General features: G+C 52.3%; 3 protein-coding genes across 3 annotated transcripts; all 3 read right to left on the bottom strand.

Moving 5' to 3' along the window:
* Positions 1-1,306: 1,306 nt before the first annotated feature.
* J4E83_005461 (uncharacterized protein) lies at positions 1,307-3,120 on the bottom strand (the record flags this gene model as incomplete). Its single annotated transcript, XM_049332380.1, has 4 exons — positions 1,307-2,032; positions 2,081-2,428; positions 2,484-2,870; positions 2,926-3,120. The coding sequence occupies 4 exons, from the start codon at positions 3,118-3,120 to the stop codon at positions 1,307-1,309; spliced, it is 1,656 nt and encodes a 551-aa protein (XP_049188831.1).
* Positions 3,121-7,436: 4,316 nt separating this feature from the next.
* Positions 7,437-9,057, bottom strand: J4E83_005460 (uncharacterized protein; the record flags this gene model as incomplete). Its single annotated transcript, XM_049332379.1, has 2 exons — positions 7,437-8,989; positions 9,051-9,057. The coding sequence occupies 2 exons, from the start codon at positions 9,055-9,057 to the stop codon at positions 7,437-7,439; spliced, it is 1,560 nt and encodes a 519-aa protein (XP_049188830.1).
* Positions 9,058-9,977: 920 nt separating this feature from the next.
* J4E83_005459 (uncharacterized protein) lies at positions 9,978-12,065 on the bottom strand (the record flags this gene model as incomplete). Its single annotated transcript, XM_049332378.1, has 2 exons — positions 9,978-12,001; positions 12,062-12,065. The coding sequence occupies 2 exons, from the start codon at positions 12,063-12,065 to the stop codon at positions 9,978-9,980; spliced, it is 2,028 nt and encodes a 675-aa protein (XP_049188829.1).
* Between the last annotated feature and the right edge of the window lie 225 nt (positions 12,066-12,290).

Genomic DNA, 12,290 nt, shown 5'->3' with positions numbered 1-12,290 from the left:
GCGACGTCGATTAAGTTTCTTTTCTGTGCAGGATTAGCGTTGCAATCCGCGCTTCAGCTTTCTCGAGCCATGTTATCATTTGCGCACTTATTCAAGCTCATGAAATCTCTGCACGTATCATACCCAGCACCTTTCCTTCAACCTCACGTCCACAGAATAGCATAATGTCTTATCCTGTTCTACAATATCATAGTCAATGAATAGTCTCTCAATACAATTCCAAGCTCTCACTTTGCGCCCCTCATTGCTCATCAAAGCATAAAGACAAAGCATTAAACAAAGCTTTGTCGAAGTCTGTTCAGCTTTCAGACCGTACCCTTTCACAAGATTCCGTCAATCTCTCCGCTGCCAATAACCATTTCTCCATCATCTTCCCATCATCATCGCCCTGCAGTCTCCACATCACCCCCTCCCCGGTAGCAACAATGAACTCATTCATCTCACACAACCATCGCGGGCTCTCCTTTAGCCAAGTGATTGTCCAGCTCGCCAGATACACCAGCCCACTACATCCCAGTGACGCAAGTCGCGATATCACCCACTCATACCGCTGCGATACGAAAGCGTGTAGGTCGCGAAACGTGGCCGTGGTGAAGGACGCGACCTGGGGGAAGTGCGCATGGAGCAGGGTGCATATGATGTCGAGAGTAATGCGCGAGAAGATGTGTGCGTTGACGAGCAGATTGACGAAGAGCTTGAAGGTAGGCTCGTGGAGTAGGATGGATATGAGGAGCGCGAAGTGAATGATCTTTTGAAATGCAGCCGCCATAGTCGCAGGCCTAGGCTTGGCTGTCGGTAAATCAACAAGTTGTGGAGGTGGACGGTACTGGCAATGTCGCGCTGTCGAGCCGCAAGGACTGAACCGTTAGGGCGCCTTGGCAAAGAGATTGGAAGGCGATACAGTCGACACTTGCACGTCTCGCAAGCTGCGCATCATTGATAGTACTACTCTGTGAGTGTGTTTTTTTGGTGTGTTGAGACCACTCGCCCTGTGAAGTCAGCTCAGGCAACGCAAAGCTTTCACGTTCGGAGGTGAACGCCACGATCACGTGACAACTAGCACTTTCACCGCGTGGCTGCATCGAGGAGCACACGCCAGTCCTACGGAAACTGGCGCCAAGTACGCTCATCACATTAAAATGGGCCAGAAGGTTTGAAGTGCTCTAACGGTCTTTTGTAATAGTGCCCCTTACAGGCGGCACCTGCACCTCGCCCATCGGGGGCAATTAATTCTGGTGTTCTCCTTCCATCACCATCCCAGTACTAGGCAGCTACGAGCCACTAGCATGCGTCAACAATGACTCATTTAGAGCTCATGAGAAATGGCGACTGGTACGTACGGAGTATTCGGGTTCGGCGCGCCTTTGACAAGCTTGAATCCACCTGGCTGGAGGTACTGGAAGACTTGTTTCGGGTCGTACTTCTTCGATATTGTTATTAGCCGCTGCTTGTTCTTCGCTCCATAACTACTGATGGGGTCTTGGTATTCGGATGCGTAGTTCAGATACACAAAGTCGTTGTCCAGGTTCCTCCGCTTTGCTTCCGCTTTCACAAGTTTGATGGTGTTGGCAATCACACTGTGAAACTTGAGCTCGTCTTCTTTGTTGTTCCAGGCAGCGTTGAAGTTGAGCACGAAGTATGGGCCGTTTGCTGGATCGATGCCTAAAGCATTTCCACCGTTCTTCTGCATGGCGTTGGTCGCGCTTTCGGTGATGGGCTGGATAGCCATGATGAGCAGGATCTTCTCGACGTCGGCGACGGTGGCTTCTTGCGTATAGAACGTATCGACTATGAACTCGAGCAATGATCTGTCCATCTTCAAACTAATGCCCCACCAGGTCTGGAAAGCACCAGGAGCAGGAGCACCCTGATTGAGGAGATCGGCCATGCCGGACATTGGGCGAAGGCCAGTCGTGTCATCGATGGCAGTGATATTACTCCAAACGGAGAAGACAGGCGCGTTGGCAATGGGCTTGGCATAATGAAGGTTGGCGAAAGCGACCTTGCCGATTCCAGGTGCGCTGGCGAAGGTCTAGACACATCAGCTTTCCGTACACGAGGAGTGTGTCAGCGCACTTACCACAATCTGGGCGGCGTCTTCATCCGTGACAGAACCAGAGACTGTGAACTGATGAATCGCATCAAGCACCGCGGGGTATGCATCTTCGAGATACACCCGCTGGCCTCCCCACATCTGGCCAAGAGGAAAGGCGTCAAGCTTGAAGTTTGTCACGATTCCGAAATTGTTGCCGCCTCCTCTCAGTGCCCAGTATAGATCAGGATAAGTGGTCGCGCTGACGTTGATCGCAATACCCGAAGCCGTCACGAGTTCGAAACTCGCCACGTTATCACAGGCCCAACCGCGCTTGCTCGCGAAGTGGGATATGCCGCCTCCGAGGATAAGGCCAGGCACGCCAACAGGGGCCATCTAGCTCTATGATCAGTGGCAGAACCATAAAGTTGGCGCAGATGCGTAAACTTACACGTCCTCCTGCGACACTCAGACTGTCTTTCTCAACAGCATTGTAGACGTCTATCCATCGAAGACCAGGACCAATATCGACTGTCTGCTTATCGGAAGCAACGACAGCCTGCTTGAATTCCTCAAGTGATACCGTTATTCCATCTTCGATACTAGATGCACCAGCCCACGCGGCATGGCCACCGCCTTTTACGGCGAAGGGGCATCGGTATAATCTAGCCGCGAGCACGAGTGTCGAAACCTCAATTGTTTTCGTGGGTTTAAACACACAAGATGGTCGTACTAAGCCTTGTTGAGCAGACCAGTATCCTCCGGTGAAGTTACTGTATGTGGTTGCTCCTTCAGCCAAGACCTTGTCGGTGCCGAAGAGTATCGTCAACGCGGTACACTAGAGTCTATCAGCTTGCGCAACCCTAACTTCGTAATTTTATGACAAAACTTACAGCATGTGAGCATTGCGCATCTGAGACACGGGCATTGAGTGCATTCGCAGGTTCTGGCAGAGCCGAGACGTCGACGCCGAGGTTTTCGAGAGCCGCAGTGATATTGAAGTCTTGCGGCTCAAAAGCAGCGCCGCTAGCTTGCGCTCTCACACCAGCTGCAAGAGCTGCAATGGAAACAAGACATGTGACCTTCATCGCTGCTGATGGCTGCAATAAATTGTGCTAGTTAGGTCACTTGGCAGCGCGTTCGTGACAATAACCTGCGCGTTTGGGTCCCAATGGCGCGTCGAGGTCTGGGGGGCCCGGGGCTCTCTCACTTGGGGGCCTCTTTAACAGCATACCAGTGCGCCGCATCCTTCTGCACCTCGCTTGGCTGTAAGCATCTAATTTGAGGTACGTGTCCGATGATTGGCGCAATGCTAAGCCTCCTGCAAGAAGACGGTTGGATCCTGCGGGATTGTGGCGATGTTGTGAGCGAAGCCTTGCCGTAACCTGCACGGAATGGGACGAGCTGCCGGCTATTCCTAATCTATCCTAGTGCGGTTCAGAGGAAGTCGCGTCTCGCAATCCGTCGCCGCTATGAAGTTTACATGAACAAGCAGCCCATAGCACTTTCAAGGCCACAACAACATTGATTTCGAAAAGGAGATGAATCAAAATCGACCTACGATGCGCTCTGATAGCAGAAGGATGCTCGGAACGGGGATGGCTGTGCCGGCCGAGCGGCGGAGGCGGGACGACCCTGGAAATGAGAACCTTACTCTCGGTAACATCGCCCCCACCAGACTGTGAACGATACTGCAGGTACCTCCAGGCCCCGCTGGACGACATCCTCAAGTGGCTCGATACGAGACTTCCAAAGCGGTGCGCTATCGAATGTTACCGACGAGGCGACCATGAGCTCTACAGCTTTTGTTAGACTGGTCGCACGATGGCAGTGCGCGTTAGGTCTGCGCGACTGGGTTGTGCAATACCGGTCTTCGTGAGATATGCAGTAATACAGACCCACGTCACAAAAGTACCTTGTACGGCAGATCAGTCTTATCAAGGTAGACGGGCGCTTACGGGAATACTCATCGTGTGGCTCCGCTTCGCAAGCGGTCAGATATCAAATACTTGATCTGATGTATCCACACGTTCCTGCTGGTGCTATTGATGTAAACATTTCGCTACTTCATCGATCCCTTCACACCTGGGCACCGGAATACCTGACGGAATACAGTATTGGAACGCTTCACGCGTCGGATGTTTGACAACACAATCCCGGTATACCCAGAACAGGCACCATGACGTCCCAACAACTTGCAGACGTCACTTGGGACAAGAATGCACCTCCAGCAACGATGAGCAGACGCGAACTAGAAGGCATCAACATCGCTATGCTGACTCTAACGTCTTTGGTCTTCGCCGCGCGCATTGCCATTCGATTATCCAAGCGGAGAACATTCGAGCTGCAAGACTTCTTTTGCTGTCTATCTTATGTTTTTTACGTCGCAATGCTCGTCATGTTCTTCAAGGAGAACGACCCGCTTTATCGAGCCGAGCGTGTTCAGAGAGGCGAGGCGCGGTTGTATCCAGGGCTCCGTGCGTTCAACCATCTTTCCATACGCAGACAAAGCGGCATGCTGACGGTATCCAGTTCACGATGCAGGAATGGTCTATCGATGGCTGACGGCTGGTCAATTGTTGTACTATTCGTCTCTAACAGCAGTAAAGCTATCACTGTTAGCCTTATACCGACTTCTATTGAACAAAGCCTCGCCAAAGTATAACATTATGTGGTGGACGATCTTGGCCTTTTGTGTTTCGGTAAGGAAGACGCATGACCATCGTTTAGCGCTCATTACTAACACTCGAACAGTCTTATGTGGGAAGTGCTATGACAACCATCTTCGTCTGCGACGACCAAAAGGCGAAGTACAACTACGGCATGTGCGCGAAACCGAATGAGCAGAAACGCGCACAGTTCAGCCTATGGTTCGCGTACGCAGTAGATGTAGCTGGTGATCTTGCAGGTTTTTTTGCCAGTCCTATCAATCACGGGCCCTTGCTGACAAGTACAGTAATGTTCCTCCCATTTCGCATGACGTGGAACCTTCGGCTACCTAGGGCTCAAAAGCTCGGCATCTTCGTCCTGTTCGGGAGCGGTTGGATTTGCATAGTATGTGCCCAACGAATCATTTCCCGCATTCAAATGAATATACTGACACTACTACTGCTAGGTCTTCGCCACGCTTCGTGTCGTTCAAGTCAGCGTCAAAGATGGTCTGCCAAAGATACCAGACCCAAAGTGGTTGCAAATGTGGACCGTCATCGAGACTTCGATGGCAGTCATTATTGGCTGCGCTCCAGCCTTCAATGCTCTTCGTCGTCATTCTGAACACCACAACGTTGAGATAACGTCAGTTCGTCTTGATATGGAGACTGCAGGTGGCGGACAGACATTGCGGGCGGAACCTTACATGCGAGTGCTGCGAACGAACGAGCAAGGGAGTGAAGAAGCACTGCGTCCACGTAGCACGCCTGGACTGGCATTCTAGGTCGGAAACTTTTCCCGATCATCACTATCAGCATGTAGTATGATGGGCTACTGTCAAGAACGTGTTTTACAAGTGGCCTCCGTCCTGTCCATCGGGCTATGAGCCAAAACCTTTGCACACGGTCCGAGGCCCGAGTCATGAAAATTCGCATTTTGTCTATTTGCTTCCTGGAAGTGAAAGTGAGAGTTTTTTGACTGCTGCGGTGACGTCAGTCAAAAGCGCGCAGTCACCACGAGTATCCTTCACGATCTGTGGTCTCTCAGTCAGATATCACCGTTCCAGACTTCTTGAGTCTGTTGGTCTTGTTGTTGTTCACGTTCACTTCTTCCGAATCAGGACGACAATAGCCAGTGTTGACGGTTGCGCGGCGTCATCGACGAGTGTAAACAACAACGCGTACACTGCGCGTCCTCTTTCACCTCCGCGCTTCCCATGAAAACTTTTCCAGTCACCACTCGCCAACGCAGAATTTTGTAAGCTTGGCTCTACGTTGCATCTTGTCTCTCGTTCAGACTTCCCTGGCTCTTGTCCACAACCATCCAAACGACGCAACACAACACCGCTCCAACCTTTTGAGAGTAAGCTACGCAAGGTAAACAACTCAGAATTCTCCATCGCGTCACAATTTCGCTAAGTCATGTTCTGGTGACAAAGTAGACTCCAAAGTGTCCAATCTTGCCACTGAACGTACCGCTTCCGTCTGTCAGCTCCCACAACAAGCAAGATGCCTACCTTGCGCAAAGGGATCAGAGGTGCTTCCGAAATCCACGTCTCGATTCATACCCCAACCCAGACAATGAAGCTCGAGCCCCAGTCACAGCCTTCCGTCATCTCCATCACCACACAGAAACACAAACGCTGCGCAGACGAGCCGACCAACCCAACCCTCACAGCACCAGCCAAGAAGCTCAAGACCTCACCAAGATGCGCCCCAGTCACCACCGAAAAGCCTAAAAGTACCAGTCGCAATACATCCGGCTCAAAATCCACGCTCGTCCCCCGCGGCCCCCGCAAAAAAGCCACCCTCGGCGTCAAAGACTCATCCCTCCTCCTCATGATCTGCGACAGCAGCACCACCCCGCGCAAAACAACCGAACTACACTTCCGCAAGATCCCCCACTCCCTCATCGACTGGCACAACCCCCACCACATCTCTCAGATAAACGCCTGGCGCAACCAGATCTACGGGCGCGCGGGCCTAAAAGCCCGTTCGGTGAGCCTATGGTACGAAGCCGAGGAACTGTGGTTCGAGCTTTACTTCCAGCTCTCCATCGTCGAGGCGCGGAAGCGCGGGATCATGCTTCCGGGGAGTAGGCAGGTGAGGGACGCGTTTAATAAGACGTTTGTGGGGAGGGTGATCAAGGGGAGGGGTGGAGAGGATTTGCCGCCGAGGGTGGAGCGCGAGGGGAATGCGTTTGCGTCGAAGTTCAATCGTATGTTTCCGGCGTTGAGGGCGAGGTTGAGTGGGTGTGTTTTGGGGAGGTCGGGGGATGTGTTTGTGCCGGTGATTACGTTTGGGATGATGGAGAGGTATAGGGTGATGAAGAGGTGTTTGGCGGAGAGGGGGATTGAGGCTGAGTCTGAGTATGCGGATGGGCTGGAGGAGTGGCGGTGGTTTCTGTCGCATCTGCCAGATGTCGAGATGCAGACTGTGGTCAAGGAGGAGGAAGATGCCAGGGAGATGAAAGCGAAAGAGTTTGATGCTGTTGCTGCTTTGGTCAGCCTTGCCAACTCGCCTGTTGAGTCTAGGGGTGACTAGGGAGCGCATTGCATACTCGCTGTTGGATCTGAACATGGAAGACAACCTCACAGAATGGACGAGCAGAACCAGAAAAGAATAAAGCGATTTGGAAAGACGAAACAATTGTTGATGTCTAGAGGTCGCCAGATTTGGCACTTACTACGTTCGCCACCCCATACATGTCCACATTGCCTATCTATTGCACCGCAGTGAATCCAGATATAGCACCTCTAGTCATCAACAAGTTCCACGATGTCGCCGAACTCCTGGAACAGCCACGGCTCCAGGTCCTTGAAAGCCTCGGGTACCGGCTTCTCCGCGACTGCTGAGATAACGGCCGGCTCATCGCCGAACATGTTCAATATGCCTGCCGCCTCGCCGTCGACACACGCGTATTGTTGGTCGCCGGCTGTATGTTGCTCGCGTGGCGTAGCCGTCCGTTGTTGCATATTTGGCGACGTGAATACATTTGCGGGTATGGCATTTGCAATCTCGGCTTTGGCACTGTCTTCGCTGTCAAAGAAAGGCGATCGAGAGGACTTGATTTGTGCTTTGCGAGGATAATCGGGATGACTGAACTCCGGCTTTTGCGGAACGTGATCTTCGAAATTGATCAAACTAGAGTCCATCTGCTTGTCACCTTCTCCGTAACCCAGGTAGTCATCGTCGATGACGTTTTCGAAGGGCTGCATGGGATTAGTGTCGCTTTCACGAATCTCTTGAAGATTTTGAGAATCTGCAAGCCCAATGAAAGCCTCTCGAAGGACAGAGTCGTCATCGTCAAAGGCGTCAGATTCGTGGGAGGCTACAGGAGCTGCAAGCTCGTAGTCCATATAATCTTCCGGCTCTTGTGTGTCACCGAGTGGGTCTCGTTGCGCAGACTGATGCTGATGATGATCAAAGTCGGCTGATGGCTCGTCAAACTGAAATTCACCGTAATCGCTAGAAGTCGAACGTGGCTCAGCGGTAGAAGGGCCCATAAAGTCAAGGCTATGCTCGCCACCTTGGGAGTAGCAATAGGCTGGCTTCTTGTACATGACGGAATGAAGAGAGGAAGGTAGCTCTTTACCCTGGATAGTCTTGTGCAGCTGATGAAGGCCACGGTAGTCCCTAGGTCCGTTGGTGCCATAGTCGGCTTTCTGCTTCTTTTCTTGTTGCGTGAGATCGAGCTCGTCAATCGGGGCAGAGATCTTTCTCTTAGATGCTGTGAGCTGAAGCTTGGTTTGCTTCTCTTTGCCTTTCGGCGGCGGTGGTTGCTGCGTCGGCTCAGGTCGATCTTCGCCCGATGGTACGCGCTTGGCCACAGATTTCTTCTTCGATGGTTTATCCATGCCAGTCTTGCAACACTGGTGCTTGCATGCACTTCGATCTTTGCACGGATGATTGCAAGCCCACCTTCCATTAGCTAGCTGTACTGGCTCCGGATCGTCTTGTTCAGCAGCAGCAATCGGTCGTTTGCTCTTTACGTCATCCTTGTTCTTGGTCGCTTTGTTTTTCGCAGTATTCTTCCGTGTGATAGAATCGATAGGGTCGGCGTAGTTCTCGATGTGATCAAAGTCAAGATCGCGGAAGGAAGCGTTGACAAGAGCATCATCATCCACATCACCATCTCCATAGTCATCGCTGGTGGCGGACACCTTTCTGCTCGGCCTTGCAGTATCCGTGCGGCGCTTTGACATGTTAGACTGGTGTGATGCTGGCCGCTCTGACTCCAAGCGCTTTGGGGTTGGGAACATAGAGGCTGCGACCTGGGGCTTCACAGCGGCGGCACGCATACTGCCAGCTAGTAAAAGTCAGTCGTAGCTCCCAGAATCGAGCCACAATACATGCCTATGCCATCACACATGACATAGCAGTTGATTGACTGGTCGGGGTTTGTCAAGAGCGCTGGGAATGTGAGGCTTTGGCCAGACCCAAGTTTTTGGCCACTGCGACAAAGATTAGTACAGCGCAATACCGAGATCGTAATGGCCCACCTGATGCGAGCAAAGTGCACTTTGCGGCCATCGGAAGTGTCCACCAAAAGGCACACGTATATGAGTTTGTTGTTGAAGCGCTGGGGCGGCTGCTCGTTGATGAAGCCAATGTCTGCCTTGATCTGGATTTTGACCCCATCGTGGGTTTTGATTGCCTGAATAGCCATTAGAACATGCATTTCAAAGAAAGATCGCAGACTTACGGTTGAAGGTTGAGCATTTAGTGAGACGCGGAGCTTCGGAAACGACCGGACTTTCTCGAGCACGTCGAGGCCAAAAGGTGGATTTCGACCGACGAGTGCTTCGATCCTATAAGGCTCGCAACCTTCAAGATCTTCCATGGACTTCAGTCCAGCATTGACGAGCTTTCTGACAGCGACATTGCCAATACTGCCAATTTGCTTCATTTGGAGCGGGCTATCGTCCCAGATTCTGGCGCCTAAGCTTCTCTCAAGCATGAGAGCACTGTGGATACTGATGGAGTCACCTAAGGCAATCTGACAATCGATGATGCATCGAATCAGACTGCCAATATTCTTGAAGATGATCTGTGTCTCTGTCGTGTATTGAGAACGATGCTTGCCGGCCTCGCCTTCCCACGAGATATCGGCAGACCCAAGAACGGATTGTACGATGAGAGATACTTTCTGCGATGGTAGATCAAGGTTGACAGGGATAGCCCAGCGGATCGAAGCGGACTTGTTGAGCAGCTTGTAGAATGCCTTTTCGCCTTGACGAAAGCGTATTGTAGAGTACTCAACAGCCTGAGCGATGGCGGAGAGCTGTGTATGAGTGTCAGTGACGTCCTGCAAGTAGCTTCAAGGTTGTGTGACTTACAATCTCCGAGGGAGTTGACTTCAGCCCGAGTTCCATGAAGACTTTCATCGTTTCGAAATGTACGTAGTACCGTGCCATAGCATGGCCAAACTCGGTACATCGGAAGTACTCTTGCCCTGACACAAGATTGGTCTCGCGCAAGAGTGTGATGTCGCGGAAGCATATGTCGTCAACTTGCTCCTCGATGCTTTGGCCACTTCGAGCGCCGTCCAATTTGTAGTAACTGGGATTCTGCTGGAGTCGGACGTAAAGGAATGTACCTCTTAGCCATTTCCTAGCTGACTCTAGGTCGCTAATAGTTCCAAGTCCAATCTCGGCGTTCATGTGATCTACCAGATTGAGATGGAGTTTGCTCTCTATAAGATCCTGGCCCGTGACCAACATTTCGTACCGTCGGACTTTCGCCTGCCTAGTCATAATGACTGCTACAGCTGAGTCATCGTACTGAGGTCGTCCTGCGCGACCCAGCATCTGCATCATTTCCAGGTCCGAGTACTCTTGCATTCCTTCCGCACCCCAGGCCATGGTATTCTTGATGATGACGAGATGGCAGGGTAGGTTGACTCCGACTGCGAGCGTGGATGTGCAGCAGATGACACTGATCTCGCCAGCGATGAAACCTTTTTCGATCTTGGTTCGATCATCGAGATCAAGTCCGGCGTGATGAAAGGCTACACCGGAAAACACGGTATCTCGAAGCTCCTTGTTAAGCAGCAGGGGTGGCTTAGACGGAGGCTTCCACATGCGATCTCGGTCTGATGCCGAGACCCACCAGCTTGCTATCAGCTTTGCCGTGCTGACTGTGGAGTTTCGGGTTGCGCAAAAGACCATGAGCGGCTTACGCTGTGAGTGAGAAACGATAACCTCAGGGATCTTGGCATCAAGCACCTTTTCAAAGCCGAACTCGTTGCTGGAGTTGTATGCAAAGCCTCGAACGTGCTTGCGCAGCTTGACTGGGCGGAACTCTTCACCAAACTTCTCATTGGCGGCTGGGATGTCTGGTTCCGACGAGTTCTTCCCTAACCATGCCGCAATGTCATGGAAGTTGGGCACTGTCGCTGATAAAGCCACAAAGCGCACATTCGTGCCGATAGATTTCATCCGCGAAACGACCGTCTCAAGCGTGGCACCACGATCTTCCTTGAGTATGTGCACCTCATCGATAAGAAAGACGCGGATGAGTCTCATCAGTTTCTCATGGTCTTTCCACTTCCTGGTCATGCTGTCCCACTTCTCGGGTGTTGTTATGATGATGTTGGCGCTCTGTACGTTGCGTAGATCCCCAAGGTCGCTGTCGCCGGTCAGCTCGGCGCATTTGAGACCCAACCTGTTGAACTTGGCTTCCCAGTCACGTTGGCGTTCTGCACACAAAGCCTTTGTCGGTGCTTGATAGACCACTTTGTACTGGCCGGTCGCGTTGGTGGCAACAGCTCGACAGACAGCGAGCTCGAGAATGACGGTCTTCCCACTGCCAGTAGGGGATGCAAGTACGAAATTGTCATCGGTCCTGAAGACTCGGTCAAAACACTTGGACTGTACGGCGTTGAAGTTCGGGTAAGGAAACACCGTTCGAAGACGATCTGGTAGGGTAGTGACAGGGACCAGGCGGATACCTTGGCACATGGGAGCAGCGCTAGGCACATCTTCTGGATAAGTCTGCGGCTCTGGGGGAGCTTGTCGATGATGCGGAGGATTGAGGTCGCCTCTGTGCTGTGCGGCGGGTACGCGTTGCTGGCTAGCAGGTGGTCGAAGACTGGGCAGTGCAGCCTTTCCATGGGAGCGCTCATGTTGTTGTCGGTACTCTTCAGCAACAACATGGCCGTCGCCTTCGAACGGTGGGGCCTGTGAGCCGTGTTGAGGTCCGAAATCAGTGACTTGCTCGGCACGTCGCTGACTTGCCCTGAGAGCTGGACTAGAAGACGGGCCGAGAGGCATGTCGGAACTGGACTCTTGAAGCGGAGCGGCATTGTAGGCAAAGCGACCTGGACGGTGATCAGCATGGCCACAGCCACCCAAGGCAGACAGAGGTGCTTTCGACTCACTCATTTGACCTCGCATGGCCTGCTCAGGACGCGCATGGTACTCGGCTTCTCAGTCAGCAGGGGCCTCTCTGCAGTCCAGGCTAAAGTACCTTCTTCATAATACATATCCTGGTCACGAATCTGGTAAGACGGCTGCGATTGTGTAGGCGCCGCATTACTAAAGAACGTGGAAGGACCTGGTGCAATTGACAATCTCTTCTTGCCTTGTGCCGCTTGCCGCTGGAAGTCA

This window comes from Alternaria metachromatica (assembly GCF_023757995.1).
Source record: "Alternaria metachromatica strain BMP 0045 chromosome Unknown scaffold_10, whole genome shotgun sequence".
Taxonomy (NCBI): domain Eukaryota; kingdom Fungi; phylum Ascomycota; class Dothideomycetes; order Pleosporales; family Pleosporaceae; genus Alternaria; species Alternaria metachromatica.
Note: the sequence above shows the minus strand (reverse complement) of the source record. Positions and strands in the feature narration are given on the sequence as shown.